This window comes from Hipposideros armiger, unplaced genomic scaffold, assembly GCF_001890085.2.
Source record: "Hipposideros armiger isolate ML-2016 unplaced genomic scaffold, ASM189008v1 scaffold_328, whole genome shotgun sequence".
Taxonomy (NCBI): domain Eukaryota; kingdom Metazoa; phylum Chordata; class Mammalia; order Chiroptera; family Hipposideridae; genus Hipposideros; species Hipposideros armiger.
Window position 1 is genome coordinate 1,642,245 of NW_017731678.1, and position 23,211 is coordinate 1,665,455.

At 34.6% G+C, this 23,211-nt stretch overlaps 1 protein-coding gene across 1 annotated transcript in view; it reads left to right on the plus strand.

The window, feature by feature from the left end:
• The first annotated feature begins 7,998 nt into the window (after positions 1–7,998).
• EMCN (endomucin) overlaps positions 7,999–23,211 on the plus strand; it is a 41,253-nt gene continuing 26,040 nt past the window's right edge. The window contains exons 1-3 of the mRNA XM_019660760.1: positions 7,999–8,026; positions 10,254–10,364; positions 21,222–21,260. Of these exons, the coding sequence (XP_019516305.1) occupies positions 7,999–8,026; positions 10,254–10,364; positions 21,222–21,260 (178 nt within the window). The remainder of the gene's footprint in view (positions 8,027–10,253; positions 10,365–21,221; positions 21,261–23,211) is intronic.

Consider the following 23,211-nt stretch of genomic DNA (forward strand, 5'->3'; position numbering starts at 1 on the left):
TTATATATATATATATATATATATATATATATATATATATATATATATATATATATATATATATATATATAGTTTGCATACCATAATAGTCACCCTTTTAAAGTACACACTTGAGTAGTTTTTTGTACATTCACAAATTGTGCATCCATCACCAATACCTGATTCCAGAACATTTGCATCATCCCAAACAGAAACCCTGTATCTGTTACTAATCACTTCCCTTTCCCAGTTTCCCCCAGCTCCTGGCAACCACTAACCTGCTTTCCGTCTGTATAGATTTGCTTATTCTAGAACTTCCACATAAATGGAATCATATGTTCTATGATCTTTTGTGTCTGGCTTCTTTCACTCTGCATAGTATTCTTAGGTTCATCCATGCTATAGTATGTATCTGTAGTTCATTCTTTCCCAGGACTGAGTAATATTTCATTGTAGGGATCACTTTTTGTTTATTTATCAGATGATAGACATTTGGGTTGCTTCTACTTTTTGGCTACTATAAATAATGCTACTAAGTACATTCCTGTACAAGTTTTGTGTGACCATGTGTTTTCATTTTTTGGGGGTATATACTTTGAAGTGCTGAGTCACATGGTAACTCGGTTTAACATTTTGAAGAACTGATTTCCAAAACAGTTGCACTATATCACATTCTCACCAGAAACATATGAGGAAATGAATTCTCCATCTTCTAGCCAATACTTGTTGTCTGTCTTTTTCATCATAGTCATTCTAGAGGGTGTGACATGGTATATCATTGTGGTTTTGATTTAGATTTTCCTAATGACTAATGATAATGAACATCTTTTTATGTCCTTGTTGGCCATTATAGATCTTTTTTGGAGAAATGTCTATGCAAATCCTTGCCCATTTTTTAAAAATTGGGCTATTTGTCTTTCTATTGTTGAATAGTAAGCATTTTTATATATGTTGTAGTAGACCCTTGTTGAATAGATAATTTTCAAATATTTTCTCCCATTCAGTAGGTTGTCTTATCCTTTGAAACGCTAATCTCTCAAATTTTGATAAAGTAAAATTTATCTGTATTGTCTTTTATCATGTAAAGGAGGCAAAACTTTACCTCCTCATCTTAGGTTTTCAGCTGGAATGCTAACAAAAAAGACAAACAAACAAAAGAAAAAGTTTATTAATGCATGCAGTGCACACGAGTGAGAAACACCTCTCTAACTCAAAGAGGTGGCTTAGAATTTAGCTTATATACCATCTTTAACAAAAACGCCAATAAGGGCCGGCCGAGTAACACGTTTGTTAGGAGTTGGCTTGGGATGGCAGCTCTGAGCAGCAGGGCCCCGGTCCGGATCCCACATGTGGGTCAGTGATGCCATGCCCTCTACAGCTAAGATGGTGAACAACAGCTGGACCTGGAGCTGGGCTGCCGTGAGTTGCTGGCGACAGCGTAGGATGCAGTGGGGCTGGCCGGCAGCAGGTGTGAGCTTTCATGAGCTGCCGTGAGCCATCATGAGCGGCCGTCCAATGGCCAGCGAGCTACTGCCTCACCCGGGGAAGAGTACAATGATAATACCAACATAGGCCAGTGAAGCGACGTCCTCCACAACTAGACTGAAAAACGAAAGGACAGCAACTTGTCTGTTCCTCTTCCCGAGTCCTCAATTCTGTTCCCCTCCCCCAAATCCCCAATAAAATCTTAAAAAAAAAAACTCCAATAAATTTGTTAAAAAAATGACAGGACAAAGAAAAACAGTTAAGGCTTCAAAGGGTGGCAAACTGACGAAAGATAAATATATATGAAAGGAAACTAATGAAGCAAGATTTGTTTGCAAATTCCTCTGGTGCTTTCTCTGGACTGATAAAAGTCTGTCTCCAGTAAAAAGAGAATTTATATCCTGCCTTTAGGCAGAAAAAGGGAAGCTTTTTCTGCATTTGCTGTTTCTTAATTGCCTTCAGCTTTAAATTTTTATGTCAAAGAGCTTTATTTGGTAGTGACATATTCTTTTTTCTTCAGCCGCTTGTGTAATAGGGGTCAAATCTAAGAAACCATTGCTCAACTCAAGGTCATAAAGATTTACACCAAAGTTTTCTTTTGAGAAAACTTTTACAGTTTTAGCTCCCACATTTAAGTCTGTGATTTTTGTATGTGGCTCAGGGTAGACATCTGGCTTTCTTCTTTTGCATGTAATTATCCAGTTGTCCCAACAACAGTTTTTTAAAAAGACTATTCTTTCCTGATTTGAATCTCTTGGCACCCTTGATGAAAATCAAATGGCTATAGGGCTGGTGGAGTGGCTCAGTTGGTTAAGAGCTCACTCAAGAGTGCGAGCTCTGAGCAACAGCGATTCTATTCCCGGCCTGAGCTGAGTTGCCACTGAGCTGCCAACAGGTGGCAGGATGGCTCAGCTAAAAAAAAAAAAAATCAAATGGCTATAAATGTATGGGTTTTTTTTCTGTACTCTCAGATGTATTCCATTTATCTATACAAGTATGTCTATCCTAATACCAGAATCATACACTCTTGATTACCATACCTTTGCACTAAGTTTTGAAATTAGAAAATGTGACAAGAAAAAAACCATTTTTCTTCTTTTTCAAGATTGTTTTGGCTATTCTGGGTCACTTGAATTTTCATATGAATTTTAGCATCAATTTGTGAATTTTTACAAAAGCACAGCTGAGGTTGTGATAGGGATTACATTGAATCTGTAGATGAATTCAGGAAGTATTACCATTTTAACAGTCTTAATTCTTCCAATCCATGAATATGAGATGCCTTGCCATTCATTTAGGTTTTCTTTAATTTCCTTTGATAACGTTTATAGTTTTCAATGTAGAGACTTACCCTTCTTTTGTTCAATATGTTTCTAATATTTTATTCATTTTGATGTTATTAAAAATGGAATCATTTTATTCATTTTATATTTGGATTGTTCATTAATACCATATAGAAATACAATTTATTCTCATATATTGATATTGTATCCTGCTAACTTGTTGAGCTCATTTATTGGTACTAATGTATGTGTATGCATTTCTTAGGATTTTCTATATACAAGATTCATCTACAGATAGAGATAATTTTACTTTTTCCTTTCTAACCTGGCTGACTTTTATTTTATTTTCTTGCCCTGGTTAGACCCTTCAGTACAACATTGAATACAACTGGTGAGAAAGGACATCCTTGTTTTGTTCCTAATTATAAGGGAATGCTTTCAGTTTTTAACCATTAAGTATGATGTTATTGTAGGTTTTTCACAGATGACCTTTATCAGTTTGAGGAAGTCCTTTTCCATTACTAGTTTGTTGAATGTTTTATCATGCAAGGGTGTTGAATTTTGTCATATGCTTTTTCTTTGTATATTGAGATTATTATGTGGATTTTATCCCTTATTTTATTAATATGGCATATGACATTGATTTCTGTATGTTGAATCAACCTTACTACATTCCTGGATAAATCCCATTTGGTCATGGCATATAATGCTTGTTATATGTTGCTGGATTTGATTTGTATTATTTTGTAAATAATGTTTGTGTCTACATGTATAAGATACAGCTTTGAAGTTTTCTTTTCTTGTGATGTCTGTCTGATTTTTCTATCAGGTTAGTACTAGCCTCATAGATGAATTGAGAAGTGTTCCCTTCTTTACTAATTTTTGGAAGAGTTTATTGGAGGTAATTATTCTTTAAATATCTGGCAGAATTTATCAGTAAAGCCACCTGGTCCTGGGCTTTTCTTTGTGAAAATTTTTGGATTACTATCTCAATATCTTTACTCTTTAGAGGCCTATTCAGGTTTTCTACTTTTTCTTGACTCAGTTTGTTGGTTGGTGATTTCCTAGGAATTTGTACATTTCCTCTAGGTTATCTAATTTGTTGACACACAATTTTTCATAGCATTGCCTTATAACCCTTCTTATCTCCGTAAAGATGGTAGTAATGTCCTCTCTTTCCTCTTTTTTTTCTCCATTGTCAGTCTAACTACAGGTTTATCAATTTTGTTGACCATTTCAAAAAACCAACTTTTGATTGTATTGATTTCTCAGTTGTATTTCTTTCCTCTCTGGGCTTTATTATTTCTTTCCTTCTGCTTCCTTTGGGCTTAGTTTGCACTTCTATTCCTAAATTCTTAAGTTTGAAGGTTATTGTATTGATTTAAAATGTTTCTTCTTTTTTGATATAGGTATTTATACCTATAAATTTTTCTCTCAGTATTACTTTTGAGACATCCCATACATTTTAGTATATTGTGTTTCTATGTTCATTCACCTCAAAATATTCTCTACTAGCCCTTGTAGTTAATCCTTGACCCATTGGTTATTTAGGATTATATTGTGTATATTATATTTATATTGTTTATATTATATAATTTCTACATGTTTATGAATTTCTTCCCACCATGTTTTAAAAAATCATGTTTCCTCTTCTGTGTATTTACTATCAGATGTTATTCCCTTTGAGCATCAAATTTTAAATTTTAATTTAATTTTTAAATGATATAGAGACTATTCTAAAGTATATTATGGATATCCTTAAACAGAGCATAATAAATATGACTTGTAAGTAGTTTGAAACTTTTTCAAAGTACTATTTTTACAATAGTGCATTTGGCCCTCATCTTAAAGAGTATATTATCATTTATAGAAGATTGTTTAAAAGTTATTATTTAAATATTATTATTTAAAGATGGAAAAACTGAGTTTCAGAAAGGCCAAATGGCTTAATAATTTTAAAAGTACAAAATTTATAATAATAGTTTGGAATTAGAAGCCTGGTCCTTTAACTTCAAATTTTTCTTTCCACTTAACTAATTCATAGTCAGCTATTTCTTAATGAATCAGTATTATTATTTTAATCTCAATTATTACACTTGGCTATTAAATATTGAGCCCCTCAGGTATTTACAAAGCTTATATGGCATTTTTTTCCCCTCTCTCCACAAAACTGTCACCAAATTCTATAACTTTTTGCTTTTTTATTCTGGTTTTGGTGCATGTTCTTGCTTTTCTTTCCCTGCTTTCAGGCTATTCCTTTGGTGAGATTACCAGTCTGTTATGGAAGGTTATTTCTTTTAATTTGCTCCTTTTAGGGAGCAAATTAACATGCACAGCAACAGCAACAACTTGTTGGAATTGTGTTTAGGAAGGAGTAAACAAGTCCAGGTGAAAGGCCAGGTTTTTGAGCATAGCGTAGAAATATTATTTTCCCACAAATTTCGCAAAAACAATAGATCTTGTTATTTCTGCCTACTCTTATGCTCATCTTACTTTTAGAGTGACTAGACAAGGTTATCATTTTTGGAACCTCATTATTAAGTAAGGCAATTGTTATCTAATTTTTTTTTTAATTGGCAGAAACACATCTGCAGAAAATCTTATGAGGAAGTCCAAAACACCAATATATCAAAAAAATAGACGTTGAACTGCTCAGTTTTAAGCAGTGTGGTAGTGTTGTGTGTTTGTGGGCAGGGTGGACCTCTATCATTTCTCTTTTTTAACCACTAATGGTAATCCATGAAGCTTTCCCTCTGAGCCCTTATGGCTTTGGTAATACAGTTAAAAATCACTGAAATAAGATATTATGTTTATTTAAATTCCATTCATAATTTTTTAAAATGTGAATTCTATAATTGGAAAACAAACAAAGCAACACTTTTTTACTCACCACTTGACCTGAGAGTACTCCATTGGTAATTGCTGTGAACCACAGTTTTCAAAAGGGGTAGCTCAAATGTTCCAGAAGCTTTTAAGGTCCCCATAGCATTGCTGCTAGTTATTCACTGATATGTAAGATCTTTTGGGTAAACAGGACCACTAACTATGAGAAAATAAAGGAGAAGCCCCTACCAGTATTTGCTTTGGCTCCAAGAAACACTGTTAAAACAGATTTTAATGGAAGTGGAAAGTCAACATCGACTTGTTAATAAAGTCTCTAATAAAGAGCAGAAGGGCTGAAAAAGAATCCCAAATCGGGCTGGCCAAATGGTGCATTGGTTAGAAGTTAGCTTGGGACACCAGCTTTGAGCATCAGGGCCCCGGTTTGGATCCCACATGAGGGCCAGTGATGCTGCGCCCTCTACAGTTAAGATGGTGAACAACAGCTCGACCTGGAGCTGAGCTGCTGTGAGATGCCGGTGATGGCACAGGCTGCAGTGGGGCCCCCGTGAGTGGCTGTCCAATGACCAGCGAGCAACTGTCTCACCCGGGAAGAGTGCAATAATACCAACATGGGCCAGTGAAGCGACGCCCTCCACAACTAGACTAAAGGACAAAAGAACAGCAACTTATCTGTTCCCCTCCCCCAATCCCCAATAAAAATCTTAAAAAAAAAAAAGAATCCCAAATCACTAGATCCCTCTGAAGTTACCAAAATACCCCATCTCATTTGATTTCTAGAGGATATATGCAAAGTACCTCTCCAAGTACAAGTATAGCTTTATTCCTAGCCTGGGATCAGTCCCAAATTTATATATAAACTTACCTTGGTGGAATAATGGATAGGTCTAGAGATACCTAAACATCCAGTCAGGCAAGGCTTAAGTGGTAGGGAGCTCAACAGTGGTCAGCTCTGACTCACTTTCCTTGAGGTCATACCCAGGTCCTAATTGGTCTTGCAAGAGGGAGGACAATGGTAAACACACAATTCCAAAGGGCCAGTGACACCTCCCATAACCCTCCATTTAAATAATATGAAAAAAACATATCAAATTCACATAGAACTAAAACTCTGTCCTTTTCTTGTCTCCCACTGAAAGCTGTAGTTCTGCTTTACCTGTATTTCTCCACTATCACCATTTTGTTTTCTTCAAAAATTTTTGGAACTCTGCTGTAGTTTGGCTCAGTTATCTGAGTTTCTCCTCTTTAGGACAAAAAGACTGAAGGAGATGCAGTCTTAAGTGCTCCTTGAATTTTTCAGGTGTTCGGCCTTTAGTCCTTCACATCTCTTTACTTATTTTTTTTCTCTCGAGCTTAGCAATTAAAATTACTTAGCCTGGGGTACTGTTTCTTACTCCAAGGGAGGAGGTCAAGAGAATCTAAGCAAACCTTAAGAAGCTTCTTTTCCAGTCTCCTCCACTGCTTTGACGCATCTCCCTAGGACCATTGGTATAAACATTTATGCTCCTCACAATCTTTTTATGAGTGGCTCTTTAATTTTACTCCAGAAGTCAGTTAAATGAATCAAGACATTAATTTAAATAAATTTTTCCCAGACTACCACGTTGTCATGGGGACAGAATTCTATGGAATACTAGTCCATAAAATGATCCCTGAAAATGGAGGTTCTCAGGAATTGATTTAGAAAATACTACCCCTAGGGTTTTGCAATGCGCAATAACAATCTTTTTTTAATTTTAGTAATCCTAACACAAAGACATTTATTTGACTTTAAAATCTATGCAGCTCCAAATAATTTGATTATGAAAATATCTTTTCTAAAACACAAAACTAAATAATATACCACAGCACTTGTACTCTATAGCATATGTTTTGGTAAATGCTAACTTTGTCAAAAAGTCACTTATCCAATATTTATTTCTGAAGACAAAGTGACCACACAAGAAGCTTTTGTTATGTGCATTATATATAACAATACTGTCATTGAAATCATATAATTCCAGAAGAATAAAGCTGCTTAGTCCCCTTCCCTGTACAATGAACTTCATAAACCATTCTTTTCAATTCAATTTGTTGTAAACACACCTTAAATCTCTAATATAAATAATATCCACATTTATTGCTGCCTCCCAAAAATTTAATCTCCCAAAATATACAAAATTAATCTCATATTAATAATTCCAAGACAGTTATAAAATAGTCCCTATTTCACACTCATTCTGCTCATCCTGGCCAATGGTTCTCACATAAAGGTATGGCTGCAGCCACTTACACTCTGGTATTGATGTGGCTCTGTCAAGTATCTCTTGTGTTAGATTTTCCTTATTTCAATTCAAACATGGATTAAAAAAATTCTTATATTTTGTTTCATGCATTTTACTTATAACACAATTCTAAGACTTAAAAGGACATGACCTTCAAAAACACAAGTCCTAAAAGTAAGCCAATATTATTTTGATTTGCAACTTAAATATTTCTCAAGTAAAATAATGTTCATCAAACCTAATGCATATATTACTTCCTAGACTTAGAGTTCAATGTGAACCTATCTACCAAAGCAGATACATAGTGTAATCTGGAGTGAAAAGGCAGATAGAAAAACTGAAAAAGAGCAAACCATAGAAGTTTGAAGGACAGCTTTAAGATTGATTTCCTTTTTTCTCTGAGGTGGCAGTCACTTTTTGGCAGGAGTCCAGAATCTACTATGCATGAACCCAAAATGCAATTGGGACAATTTTTCCAACAAGATGTTAATACAAGACTATGATTCTCATATTTTACTAAATGTCACTCACCCAATTTTTTTCTCTCCTGAGACTAGGATTTGAAACATTTCAGTATACTAGTAAAATTTAAGAATGTACAGCTGTGTCAGCATTAGTCTCCACATCTTTTATTTCATTCATTTTAGGTCCACAATGGACATTTAAAAAAATTTTGATTGCCTTTAAAACATTCAAGATTCCTCCCATTGCCTACTTGGCACTGTGTAATTGACAGCCTATCCTGAATTGAGTGTGAGCTCTAATTCTACTCTTATTTGTGAAGTATATTACACATTAATAACAGGCAATTTTCTAAGCAAAATATTTGGCATTGCATCCCCAGCTATTCCATTGTTCTACTCCTATGTATTTTTTTATCTTATAGTTCCCCACATCTTTCTTAGTTATAGATTCCCTTTTCCATCACCAAGACTGTTGAGTGGGCCTTATACAATGACATTCTTCAAGCCATTGGCATAACTTTTTTATGTTTTCCAATTTTAGCTCAGCAGAAGAATTCTTCAAAGATTTCTGAGAGAATCTTCTGTTCTGACATTTTCCAAGCATATGTTTTTAGAATTCTAGTGAAAAGCAAAATTTTTAGCCCCACAAATTCCTCCATCATCAAGCATTGAGTTCCTGTACCGTGGGTGACTGTCCCACTTCCATGTTATCATAAACATCAATTTCTGCCTTCCTACCATAATAAGAATGAGTGGAGATGGGTATAAACTTCCGAGGCATCTCAAAGTATTAAACTGAGAAACTTCCTGAAGTATTTGCCTGTCAATTGAATACTTTGAGATGCCTCTGAAGTTTATACCCAGTTCCGCTCATCTTTCTCATATACAGCGTTAATGCTGTAGCTTAGGTTTGAATTTATTTCACTTGTTTGCATGTCAAATCCTGAAGGCTTTTGCCTGAAGTCATATTTATCCACTGTCTATGAGGTCTTCTTACAAACTGTTAATTTAATTAGCATGAATCTCTCCATCATGCTAAGAATTTGCATTATACAATAGATGCTTATTGCCACAAAATAGAAGCTGATTGACACTTCTGGAAGACACCAGCAATTCAGGGCTCCAGCTTACTTTGTGATAGAAATCTATTAAACTGCTTTCCCCCACCAACATTGTATCTAGCGTCCACTGAGCATACACTACTAAGCGGCAGGCCTGCCTTTTCTCCACCAATACAATGTTCTCCATACTAGATTTTGAAAAGACTGAAGGGCATCATACATTTTTTATAATATTTATGCAAATATAGGTGTTTCGAGTAATATTATTCCAAAGTTACTTTTGAAAGCTCAGCGTATCTTTTCTTTTTTTATGATTTTTCCTTTTTTCCAAAGAAATGAACCACTATTTTAAAAATCTATTCTATTTATTTCCTGGTATCTCTCTCTTCCTGGCTATTCCACCTACATGAAAGTTGTTTCAGACATCATGGAAATCATGTTACCATCTTCAACTACTATTATTTCCTTACCACTCCTTTGTAAGGTAGCAGAGTGATCAACTTTTGCATCAGAAAGGCTTTACATTCATTCCTGGCTTTCTCCTGTTACAAGTTATGTGATTATGGGGGAAATTATTTAACTTTCCTGAGTCTCATATGTACAATTATAATCATAATTATTACTTAATTCATAAAGTGACTATTATGATCAAATGAGACAAATTTTAACAGAGTCTGATGCCCCACCTCCCCAATTTCCTTTAATGTAATTAAATGGAATCACCAAAAGGTAGACATCAAAATGCTGGACTTCTAAATCTTGACCAGAAGACTTTTAGTAACTAATCTTCAACTTGTAACTGAATATTAATATTAATATTAATGAGACTATCTAGTGATTGGTTATACCTTTAATCTACTCTTTTCACATAATTAGGAGCCACAGCCAATGATGCCACAAAGAATCAGCTCAACACCACAGAAGAAACAGTGACAAATGTTCCACTTTCAAATTTTGTTTCAACAGTACAAAGTTCTCAACACAAGAGTAAGTACAAGAATTTGTGCTAAAATGTTAAACTAGTGTGTTGGATAGAATTAGACTCAGAATGTTTTCTAGCTCACTATTATCGAAGAACCATGCCCCACCTGTATTCTCTCCTAGTCTCTACTAAACAGTGTAATCATTTGGAAACTTTGCTTTGCACAGTGCTACACTATCTGTCCGTAGCACAAATGGGTAGGTGCCAAGGAAGATCAAGTCAAGGCTGGGCAGTAACCTGTGATATCACCTGGCAGGAAGAGGGGAGCTTGGTCAACAAATTAGACAACTCTGATGAAATGGAAAAAATTCTTACAAACAAATTGTTAAAACTGACTTAAGTACATAGGAAGTCTGAAAAGATCTAAAACAATGAAAGATATTGCATAAGAAATTTAAAATGGTGAAGAAAACTCCCAAGAGGTTGGCTTCACTTGTGAATTATATAAAAAAAATTTTTTTAAATGATAGAAATTTTTCTCAAACTTTTTCAGGAAGTAAAGAGGAAGAAACACTGCAGAAGTAATGATCTAAGGTCACTATTACCAAAGCTAAGAAAGAATTAAAATCAAGCAAATAAAAACTATAGGCCAAATTCTTCATAAACATAGACACAAGTATCCTTAATAAAATATTAGCAAACCAAATTCAGTAACATATAAAAAGGGATATCCAACATGAACAAGTGGGATTTATTTGGAAATGCAAGGTTGATTTAGTATCTCAAAATCAAGTAATGTAATACACCATATTAGTAGAATCAGTGGGTTCAGAAAAAACATTTAACAAAATTTAACACCCAGTCATAATTAAAACTCTCAGTGAACTAGAAATAAAATGAAATGTCTTCAAATTGGTAAAGGACATCTGTGAAAAACATACAGCAAAAATCATACTTTGTGAAAAATCTAATACTTTTCTCTAAATATCTGGAACACAGCAAAGATGTCCATTCTCACCACTTCTATTCAAAATTATAACCAAAGATTCTAGAGTACAAAAAGGCAATAGATGATAGATAGATAGATAGATAGATAGATATAATAAATAGATATATCCATTCATCCAGATTGGAAAGAAAAATATAAAACACCTTTTCCTTGACAGACTACATTATTATCTATGTAGAAAATCCAAAGATTCCACAAAAACTGAGAACTAATAAAGAGTATTTCATATCACAGGACATAGATATACCAAAAAATGATATTTCTATATATTAACAATGACAATTCAAAAATAAAATGAAGGAAATAATGTCATTTACAATTTCATCAGAAAGAATAAAACATTTAGGAATAAATTGAACAATAGAAGTGTAAGATTTATACACTGAACTACAAAAAATTTCTGTGGGAAATTAAATATCTAATTAAATGGAGAGACATTATATATTCATGGATTAGAAGATTCAAAATTTTAAGATGACAGTTCTCCCCAAGTTGATAAATAATTGATTAATATATTCAATGCAATCCCTATTAGAATCATAGTTTGTTGGGGTTTTCTTAATTGATAAGCTGATCCTAAAATATATGTAGAAATGAAAAAAACCTGGAATAGCCAAAATACTTTTGAAAAAGAAGGATGAAGAAGGAGCACTTACAGAAGCCAATTTCAAATTATACTCTGAAGCTGTAGTTATCAAGACTGTGGGTTATTGAGATAATGAATGTTAATAATAAGTAGCATTATTCATAATAATCACACTGGAAACAATCCAAATGGTTATTAACTGATGAAATGGAATCTCATTGGAATGGGATTTTCCATTTGGAATGGATTTGGAATATTCCAAAACATGGGATATCCATACAATGAAATACTTTTCAGAAATATAAAGACCAAACTACCGATATATGCTCTCACACAATTAACCTCAAAAGCATTATGTTCAGTGAAAAAAAGCCTTTAACAAAACATGACATATTATGATTCCATTTATATAAAATATCCAGAATGGACATTTTTATATGGATGGAAATCAGATAACTGTTTGTCTAAATCTAGAGGTAGGAGGGGGATTAACTTCAAAAAGCCTCAAGGGAGTTTTTTGCGTTGATGAAAACATAATCTGGATGAAAACTGAATTATAGTGGTGATTGCACAACTCCATAAATTTACTAAAAGTTATTTGAGTTGTATCCTTAAAATGAGTGAATTTACTCATACATTTCTGTATAAAACATTGTTTAAAAAATGAAGACAAGAAAATATTGACCTTGGCCAATCAAATTTCCTTTCTGCGTAATCTGAACTAAAAAACCCACCTAAAAAAGTGATTAGCTGTGGGAACTGAAGCAGCAAGGTTTTAGTAGAGTGAGTCTGAGAAAGCCATGGTGATTTCTATGCATGTCTATGGCATAATGAAGCAAATGTTATGAGTAAGGAGAGTTGATAGAGAAGAATGGAGAAAGAGCACATTGGAGATGGAGAGACCACATGAACAAGCAAGATAAAGTTGTTTATGAGAGACAGAGAGAGTAGCAAGACCTGGAGCTCCCTGATTTCTGACAGATTTCCAGTTCCAGTCCATTTAAATCTTCACAACAAGCACTTCCCACATCCTGGCCTCCATGATATGAAGTAATCTGTACTTTTAGTCAAAATATCATCACTAGAAAAGCTAGTAATCTGCCATAACAGCCTTACCAGATACCATTCATTATAAGTAATGGATGCATTTCTGGCATATCCATACTCCTTAATAAGAAGCAGCTACAGATGACTCATAGTCCCCAAATCTCTTCTTGGGAGACCTCTAAGGTAGGAGGAGATGGCAAATGGGAACCATGGATGTCCAAGGTCCCACTCTTGTCTCGAAATGCATCGAAAACATCCATATTCTTCCTTTTTATTGTAATCATCTTCAGCACAACATGAAGATTATCTAGAAGGAGCCTAATTTCACACCATAATTGTGAACTAATAATTTTATTTCATGAGACAGTCGCTGCATAGATGAATTTGATGAGCTAGGTCATTTCTCCTTTATATGAAGAACGTTTCCTTGTGGTAGTGTTTCTGTTTCTCATAAGTAGAATCTATTTTGTAGGAAATTTATGTCTACAAAATAGCAAACCAAAATCCCATTCATCTCATAATATGACTGCTCCCAATACAAACAGGAATAAAAGTAAATATGCATCTGCAAAATGTGTAGCAGTTGAAGATTACTGTTAAATAATTTATATGCTACTCTAATACCCATTCAGTAACTGATGAGAAAAATGTCATTCAGAGACAATAGTTTATTAAAATTAGCAATTATACAGAAGTGTGGTCAGCCTCATGAGTCACTTAAAACTTCTAATTTTACTTTGATTCATGCAATAAAATGCCCTCTGTATCTCAGTTCTGGGAAATATTGTATTTATTCAGCTTCTAAGCACAGTAAGAAGTGGCTTTCTTCCAAGCAGCTTAAAAAAAAAAAAGTACAACCACAAAGCTATTTCTTGAAAAAATGAAACAACCTGGAAAGCAAGATAATGAAATAAGGGTATTTACTGCTGCCCTTTGCATTTGTCACTTGATTAACCAGTTCTATACTCAGCCCTTTAGATTTTTTTGTAGTTGTGAAACTGATTCCTCCCCACATGGCTCTCATTCCTCAAGGTGCTTCCTACTTAGCTTGGAGTCAACTTGATATAATGAGTTTGCACACATTCCCATTTGTTCATGATGAAACAAGGAGCCTGCCCAGATTCCTGGTTAGCAGATCAACGCTCCCTTTCCATCTCCATCCCTCACACACACAAACGTTCAGAATTAGTGTAGCCAAGACAGAGAGACAGAAAGAGAATAAAACAGTCTACTGGTAGGGGAAGTTTGAACAGCTGAAGATTCATCTTCCTCTTAAATATATGGGCAATGGGTCCCTGAATAGTGATTATCAGATACAGGCATCATGGGTACGTCATCTCAAGTGCAGGTTTGATTTAGAGTAGAGAAGAGTTCATGAGATTTGCTGCTGTATTCCCCCTGAAAGGTGGAATGTAGGTCAAAAAGAAGCCTATCCTCAAAAACATTGCTCTCTAATATTTTCCCATTCTCTTAAAGCTGTTAGTTTTTCTCCTGTTTTACTCTTTTATTCTGCCTACAGAAGACGCATTGCTAGAATCCTAGAATTTTTAAGGTAGAAACCCTCATTAATTCAGTGTTCTAACTCCATAGTTAATGAAATGAGGGCCCTTTGAATTAATTAATAAATTGATTTATTCACTCAAAAAACCTTTGGAGAGGGCATCTTCTATGCCCAGTGTGCCGCCCAGCTTCTGGGGATAGAGAGCAATCCTCGGCATTCCTTTGTTTGGCTGTGGTCTTTGCCTCCATTTTTACATGGCCTTCTCCTCTGTGTCTCCTTTTCTGTCTGTGTCTTTTCTTATACAAAGACATGTGTCATTGTATTTAGGCCCACCCCAAACTAAAAAGATCTCATCTCAATATCTTTGACTTAATTACATATGCAAAGGCCCTCTTTCTACTAAGGTCACATCCACAAATGCCAGGTGCACATATCTTTTCATGGAAGGAAGGGTGTCACCATTTAATGCACTCCAGATCAGGTCCTGAATTTACCCATGCTATGCTTAGGTTTGTTTCATCATCCATGCATTTGTCATTGTCTATATGTAGGGCTACCTTGCTGGGCACTGAAGGGGTGACTGAAAGGAAATGTCAATTACAAGAGTCCTCACCCTCCAGTAACTACCCTGTGGAATGACTGGGTGTAAAACTCTGTCATAAAACTATAAATCTTCTCTTTCTGAATTCCCTATTTCTGCTAGTCTCAAAAATGTGGCATCCTCTCTGACTCTTCCTTCATTTCCTGTGTACATCCTGATGGTTTCTGAGGAAAAAAAGGAAAAAGAAGATGGAAAGAAGAAAGAAAAAAATTTGCTTTCCTTGCTGGAAACTTAGTCATTTAGTTTTCTATAACCAGATTTGAAAGCAGGCATGGTGCACCATGCATGAGAGACTGGCAGAGAAGAGATTATTATTGCTCTTTCTTCCTTTGGTGAATTCTGACTTGGCAGAGGAAAAAATGTGGAATAAGATTTTAGGTAGAAGGCAAATGGAGATGGCCAAATGCCATACATAACTCTACTAAGGCAAGAACTTGGATAGAAATACTTCTAAGGGTTTTTCCAAGCCAGAGCTTCTGCTACCAAGGCATATATAGTATTACAGACTTGAAATTTGAAGGGAAAATTTGGCTTTTGTTAAGTAGAAATGAATAACATTTATAAGTAACCTTATAAGTTATCAGTAGGTTATTAGGTAGGAGTTAATTGCATTTATATATAATAGTTAATCCTATATTTCCTTTTGTATACTTATCTTAGTTTTATATGGAGTTTATTTTCATACAAAAAGCATAGACAATTGTACAATAACCAAGTAGGCATTTTAGATATATTACTGGCTGAACATGAGAGGAGCTTATGCTCAAGCTGTGATTTTCAAGGCAACACACCCTTCTTAAGCAAAAAAATTGCACATTCTAATCATGCCAAGAGTAACTTAGCTTATTTTTTATAAATAATGTTGCTGAAGTCAGATTGCTTAGGTTCAAATGATAGCACAACAATTTATTTACACTGTGGCCTTTGGTAAGCTACTTAACTTCTCAGTTTTCTCATCTGTAAAATAGGTTTAATAATGTTACACTTCTCATGAAGATTAAAGGAGATAAAAACATATAAAGCTTAAAACAAAATGCCTGGCAAATAAACAATTAATAAATTTTAGCTATTGGTTTGTTAATAGTAATCCTTGAAAAAACTAGGCAATGGTGATGATACCAGTTTCACAAATAAGGAAACAGGTTCAGAAAGATTAAATAACTTGGCCAAGGTTCATATTAGAGAAATTAAAAAGATGAAATTCAAACACTGTTTTTCTTGCCTTAAACCCCATAAACTTCACTATACCATACTTGTTCATGTCACAACAATTTTACATAAAGTGTCTAAAGGAAGTAGAAAACAACCAACTATTAACTGGGTGTATCATATGCTTGACAAGTAGGTGTTCAACATAACATAAGAGACTGACTGACTAAATATAAACCTATGATTCTAACCATGGTTGTTCTCTCGCTGTTACCCCCCATGACAGATTTGTTCACATGTGTGTGTGCATGTGTGCGTGTGTGTGTGTGTGTGTGTGTGTGTGTGTTTCCTGCCCTCTTCATGTGTACGGTCCTAATTTCTTCTTCCCCTCATCCTTCCTTCAATTGCTTATTTGAATTCTACACATCAATCAAGGACTCTACAAGATTTTACTTCAGTATTTTCCATAACTTAATGAGAATTGCCAGATATGTGTACCATCTGCATTATTATTTATTTATTATGCTCTTGAAATTGATGCACTTTTTAATTTCAAATTTGTTGGAAAAGGAAATCATCATAAATGACAAACCAGTTTCAATTGGCATAAACAGGAGCTGTAAAATCACTATGATGTAAGCAAAATAAAATTAAATTCTAGCTAGATTGTATTGCTTGCCAAAGGCTCTGAGTTTAAAACTTGCTTATCCTTGTTTAAAAAAAAAAATCCAACACTTACCTGGCAGGGGAAATACCATGATCACAAAGATGGTTCCCAGGGCCAGGCTTGTCCATTGCATTCCAGATGTGCTAACCCCTGAGATTTCGCCAAATGTGGGAAATGACACTGCATAATTTAAGGTAGTGGTAGACTCCATCTCACTTTTCCCCTGGAAAAAAAAAAAAGATAAACCCATACTAGGTATTAATGATATATTTACATCAAACTGAAATTTTAAAACCTCCTCATTGAAATAATCAAATAAACTGAAAGGAAGCTGAAAAGAAAATAACTTTCTAATTGAGTGTTTCAATCTTATTTAATGCCACCTCCCAGTATCACCTTATAGAATTTCTCATCCAAGGCTATGCATCTCATCCTTTGGAAAACATTAATGTATCTGATATCCCAGCCTCATTATTCCTTTTGTGAATGGCGCCATTTATCTATGCCACTTATTTTGGAAGTTAATCATAATGTTCCCTTTATGCTACTTAATTAGGTTGTATCATTTCTTGTGGGCAGAAACAAGAGGAATCCTCAAGATAACAAAATCTTAGTCACCAATCATGGTTTAACCAAAGGAGAAATAATCTCACGTACAATGACTCAGTCAATGCCATGTATGGGAGAATGAATGATAAGGAAAACTTCAATTGCTCTTCGTTAATTATTTTTATGCAAATCAGTAAAGAATTATATATGGAAATGGCTGTATATATTTTTCTCCTAGACCTATATCACGTTCTACATGTAACTATATACAGCTCTGTATAGAGGAAAACATAATATTCTTTGCAAAATAAGAATATTTAGCAAAGTTGCATGTTTTTTGTTTAAGCTTTCTGTTTTAAAAGCTAATTATTTGAGTAAACTTTAGCTTTGGATTAATGTGGATTAAAGTTTAGCAGTTTAGAAGTTCATTTGCATTTCATAAGACTTCAGTTTCATATTAGAGAATTAAAGTCAACCAACATTTTAACTTGTCAATCACCCTGACTAAGGTTTCCATCTTTACTAAACATCGAAGTTTGAGAATAGGTTAACAGAATGCACTACACTCATTTGCTATTTGACTTTACTCACTCCCTCCATAGATCAGAGCTTGACTCTTTCTCAGAACACATGTATATTATGAAAGTTATAAATAATAACCAGAGATCATTATAATTATCTTCACTTTTTATTAGTCATCGTGACTTTAGCAATATTCATAGCATTAATCACTATTAAGCTTTTATATCTGCAGAACTGAGTCCAAATTTGAAAGTGGTATACTGTATGAGAACACTGTATTATCTTCAAAATAATATCTCATGATTTCAGAAAAAAGGGTATATATTCCAGTATTGATTAAATATTTAAAGTTTGCAGAATTTTGTCCTCAGAATAACAATATATTTATTCATATGTAAAAGTTTGGATGTCTTAGGACTCATTATAAGTCTTTTGAATTGGTATATGTTCCTTTTTTTTTTTGGTATTCTGGCACACCTTAAGTCATAGTTATTTTTCTTTTATATGATAATTCCTTCTAAAATTGTTATACACTTTTGAAGACTGATAAAAACACAAATAAAGAATATGAATTGAAAATTTTTTATTATCAATGAAGTCTATCAGCAAAAAAGATTCTGACCTGATATTAATAGCAAGAGGAAGAAAGGGTTTTGATTTTCTTTGTATTCTAATCCTCTAGCAGTTTATAAATATTTTAACCGCATCTTCCAAATACAATATTATGCCATGTTCAAAGGTATCTTAATTATTGGGCTGTCAGAAAAGTCATGATGCATTTTTGCAACAAAAAACATGGAAAAAATATTTTATGACTTTTCTGACAACCTAATAGTTATCAAAAGTAGAACTAAATTACATAAGCTTTCCTTTCAGAACAGTTTAGTGGAAGGAAATGCTATCTATTTTAGTAAAAGAGGATGGACATTAGAACCAAAGGACCTGAATTATAATCATTGCCTATCCCCTTGAGAAGTTGTTTTACTTCTCTCAGAAAATATTTGCGGATGTGCAAAATGAGAATAATAGCTCTCTGTAAACATCAACAACTAATGTATGAAACTGATCATAAGAGTTACTTTAAAAATGGTAGCTATGGGCCAGCTAAGTGGCTCAGTTGGTTAACAGCACGAGCTCTGAGCAACACTGTCAACGGTTTGATTCCCACATGAGCCAGTGAGCTGCCCCGAGCTGATCTGCCTCTGAGCTGCCAACAGGTGGCAGGATGGCTCAGCTGGTGAGAACATGTGCTCCTAACAACAAGGTTGCTGTTTCAACTCCTGCATGGGATGTTGGGCTACACCCACCAGCAACTAAGATTGAACACGGCACCTTGAGCTGAGCTGCACTGAGCTGCCCTGAGCTGCCAAGTGTATGATGCTCAGTGAAATAAGTCAGACAGAGAAAGACAAATACAATACAATTTTACTTATATGTGGAATCTAAAAATAAAACAAATGAACAAACAAAACAAGACAGAACCAGAAGATACAGAGAACAAAAATCAGACCCATAGATACAGAGAACAAACTGATGTTTGCCAGTGGGGAGGGAGGTAGGGGGTATGGATGAAAAAGGTGAAGGGATACAAACTTCCAGTTACAAAACAAATAAGTCACAGGGATATAATATACAGCATAGGGAACAGAGTCAATAATATCATAACTTTGTACAGAGACAGGTGGTTTACTAAATATACTGTGATCACCTTGTAATATATAAAAATGTTGAATCAATATGTTGTATACCTAAAACTAATATAATGTATATCAACTATAATTTAAAAATGCAAAAAAAAAAAAAGAAATCGCTGTCCTTATGGAGTTTACATTCTGACAACAACAAAATTTTAATAAAGTGAATGTCACTGTAGTTAAAAAACAAAGTACTGTTGAGCAAATGACACAGAATGGTAGACTAGCATGAAAGGAAATGTGGAGATAACTTTAGATAAGTTGGTTGGAAGAGACTTCTCTGAGTGGTCACATCTGAGCAGAGTCGTGAAGGGTAAAAGGAAGCCAATACAGGTTTGAGAGAACAACACTGAGATTTAGGGGACAGCAAAGAGAGAAGCCAGAGTCAGGAAGAGCTTCCCCCCTCCAGCCCCCCAATCCCCCACCAACTTTGATCTAAATTGACTGAATGGTTGGAGATGAATTTAGAAGCAAGACAGGGGCTGCATCCTATAAAGACTTGCCAGCCTTAGTCAAAAGAGTAAGCAGCCATTGTAGCAGCCAAGTTTAAATTTAAAAAGATTTTCTAGGTGGCTGTTGCAGGCACTGAGGGGAGAAATATGGGTTCCAGATGAACAGTAGCTGATTAAGTGGTGAGACCTATTTGGAATATATTATGAAAGTAGAGCTGATGGGGGTGAAAAAAAGAGGGGAATCAAAAAAAGGCCACTACTTTTTTGGCTTGTGCAACTGGAAGGGAAATTGTGCTATGCCTTAAGCTAAGAAGGTGGGGGTAGAGGCAGATTTAAGGCTACCAGTCAAGCTTTGTTTTGGGCATGTTAAATTGGAGATACTGATAAACAGTCAAGTGAAGGTGCAAAGGAAGCAAATGGATGTTTTAGACATTTATAATTGGGCCTCTACTTGTTTCAAAAATATATTTTGTATTTTTCACATGGCAAATCTTGTTCATGGTGCATATACTCCAAGCTGTTGAAGTGAACTTTGATTACAATTCTCTCAAGTAATTTTACTTGTAGAAAGCTTTCCTGGACTGTACTGACTTTAAAGGAATTCCCTAAGTTTCAAAGGTATCTGTCTAAACCTTCCTGAATCTTCTCCAGGTCAGGAAATGCATCAGATCTTACTAGAAATATGACACATGGCAGTGCCACTCATGAAGCACCTGCCAAAGGACGTGTAGTTGTCTGTGTTATCAGCCATATTCAAGGTGCAGATGTTCTAAAGCAAGTTCAACAACAAACTGTGGCCCTCAGACCAAATACAGCCCCCACCTGTTTTTCTATAGAGTTTTGTTGGAATATAGGTGTTATGTAAGGCTGTGTTCAGACTACAACAGCAAAGTTGAGTCGTTGCTACAGAGACTTAGAGCCCACAAAGCCTAAAATATTTACTATAATTGGCCCTGTAAGAAAAAGTTGGTTGACCCTTGATCTAAAGTATCTTTTAATCATGAAGCCTCATGATTTTATAATTTGAGAAAAAGTAAATCAGAAATGAGCTAAGTTCTATATCCATTTGTCACCTGAAACAATTATGACAGTAGATCTGACACTTAACATTTAATTTTAGTGGTTTTCTTTTCTTTCCTTTAAAGCTGAGAATGAGAGCTCCATCAAAACAACAAAAAGACCAGGTAAGTTAATGTTTTTGTTTTGTTTTCTCTGAGGATGTTTATGTGTAAAACCCCAAGAATAAGTAGATCAACCAGTTTGAGGGCAGGGTGAAATAGTACAAGGGAAAACGTTATGTGGCAACTAAAATTTTAGAAGACCTTACATTAAAAATAAAAAAGCAGACCAGGAGAACATACAAGGTTGTGCCTGAATGCTCTGTGGCTGGGGTGAGTGGGACCAGCCCTGGTAAACGTATGAAGCCTGTGGAATTGTCATCTGCCCAGAGCCTGTCGTTCCTGGTCTATTTCAATGGTTGGTATGCCCTCTCCTAGAAGTACAGTGTGCTTGTGAACTGCCTTCTCCGTATTTCCTAACAAAGCCTGATCCTGGCATCATAAGAGATGATGCTATAAACCACAGTTCACAGCATAAAATGTTGTCACTACAAGAAGTGCTTGTTTTGCCATCCTTAGTTTTAAACTGAATGAATTTCAGATGATGGAGCAATGGGAACTGAAACATATCATTGGCCAGGGAAAGACAGTAACGTTGAATCTTCCTGTGTTTTGAAATCACAATTATTTGGGGTATTTTTATCTTCCTAAATGCTACCTGATGTTTTAATAAATGACAAATCTCTTAGATTCTCAATCCTAGTCACCTTTGGTATTTATAAACTGAGATATATGTGAAATAAATGTAGACCATGTATTAAATTTTTTTAAAATAAAGCCATGCAATTTATGAGTGGCTCTAATAATATTTTCACAGCAAATATTCTAAACAATCATCATAGTTTACCTTCTACCTCTTGTATTCAAGGAATTCAAAACTGGAATGATTATGCTTTTAACTTTCATTTATCGTCTACATAATATAGCTCATGAAGGAAGTTGTTTTTACATTATTAATGCCCTGTATTTCACTTCATCACCATATATTTTTTTTAATTTCCATCTATACATAATCTAGAAATGCACTAGAAAAAGAACTAGGGAAAACAAAGCAAAACAAAGCATAAAACAATACATCCAGGCAAAGAGGCTTTGCATTGGCTAACGCCGTGCAGATTCTGGAGAAGTCCCTCCCCTCTGCTTCATGGGTTTGTTACCCTGGAGAAACTACAGGTGGAGAACTGCAAGGCTGCCAAACTCCTCAGCTCCTTTGAAGGAGGGACTGGAGCATCCTTGCTTTTGTTTAGAAAAGTTGTAGTCACAAAATTCCAGCTTTAACAATAATGGGGTTCTAAATGTAATGAAAACCCATTTAGGGCTATTTTAATTTTGAATTATGGAAACTAGTTCTCCTAAAACAAATAATAAAACAAGCCATTGATCTGAATAGTGAACTAGCAAGAAATGAGACTGATTTTATAAGCCTCAAGAAAAGTCTGTCTCAAGCTTTAGATATATGTTGTGGCTAAAATATGAATCCAGAATCACTCAAAAAAAAAGCTTATTAACAAGGTATTCATTATACCTTATTAACAACTGTAATTGAGTTTGTTTAAAATCTTCAGTCATATATATTTATCAAAGATGTTCAAATATCAAATTTGTGAAATATTCACCCATATGATCAAGGATATGAATCTTATTTAAAATAGTATTTCTTTTTTAGGTAGAAATTGAAGTAGAATTTCAGCCCATGGAATTATTAGTACTTCTTCTTTTTTATAAATATGAGCTAATATGCATTTAGTGTTTCAATAGATCCTACATAGCTCTCACATATGATATTTTTTCATATTATGTATCCAGCTTAAATTTTCTTAAAAAGTTATGTTTTTTTACCACCCACTTCAAAAACTACTAGTAAGGGTCTAGAAATTGATGATTTTTTAAAATAGGATTCTTGAGAAGAATTCAAAATAAGTAAGGCAACTATAAATAAAATGTGAATGGGGCCGGCCAAGTGGCTCAGTTGGTTAAGAGCTCGCTCAAGAGTTTGAGCTCTGAGCAACAGCAGTTC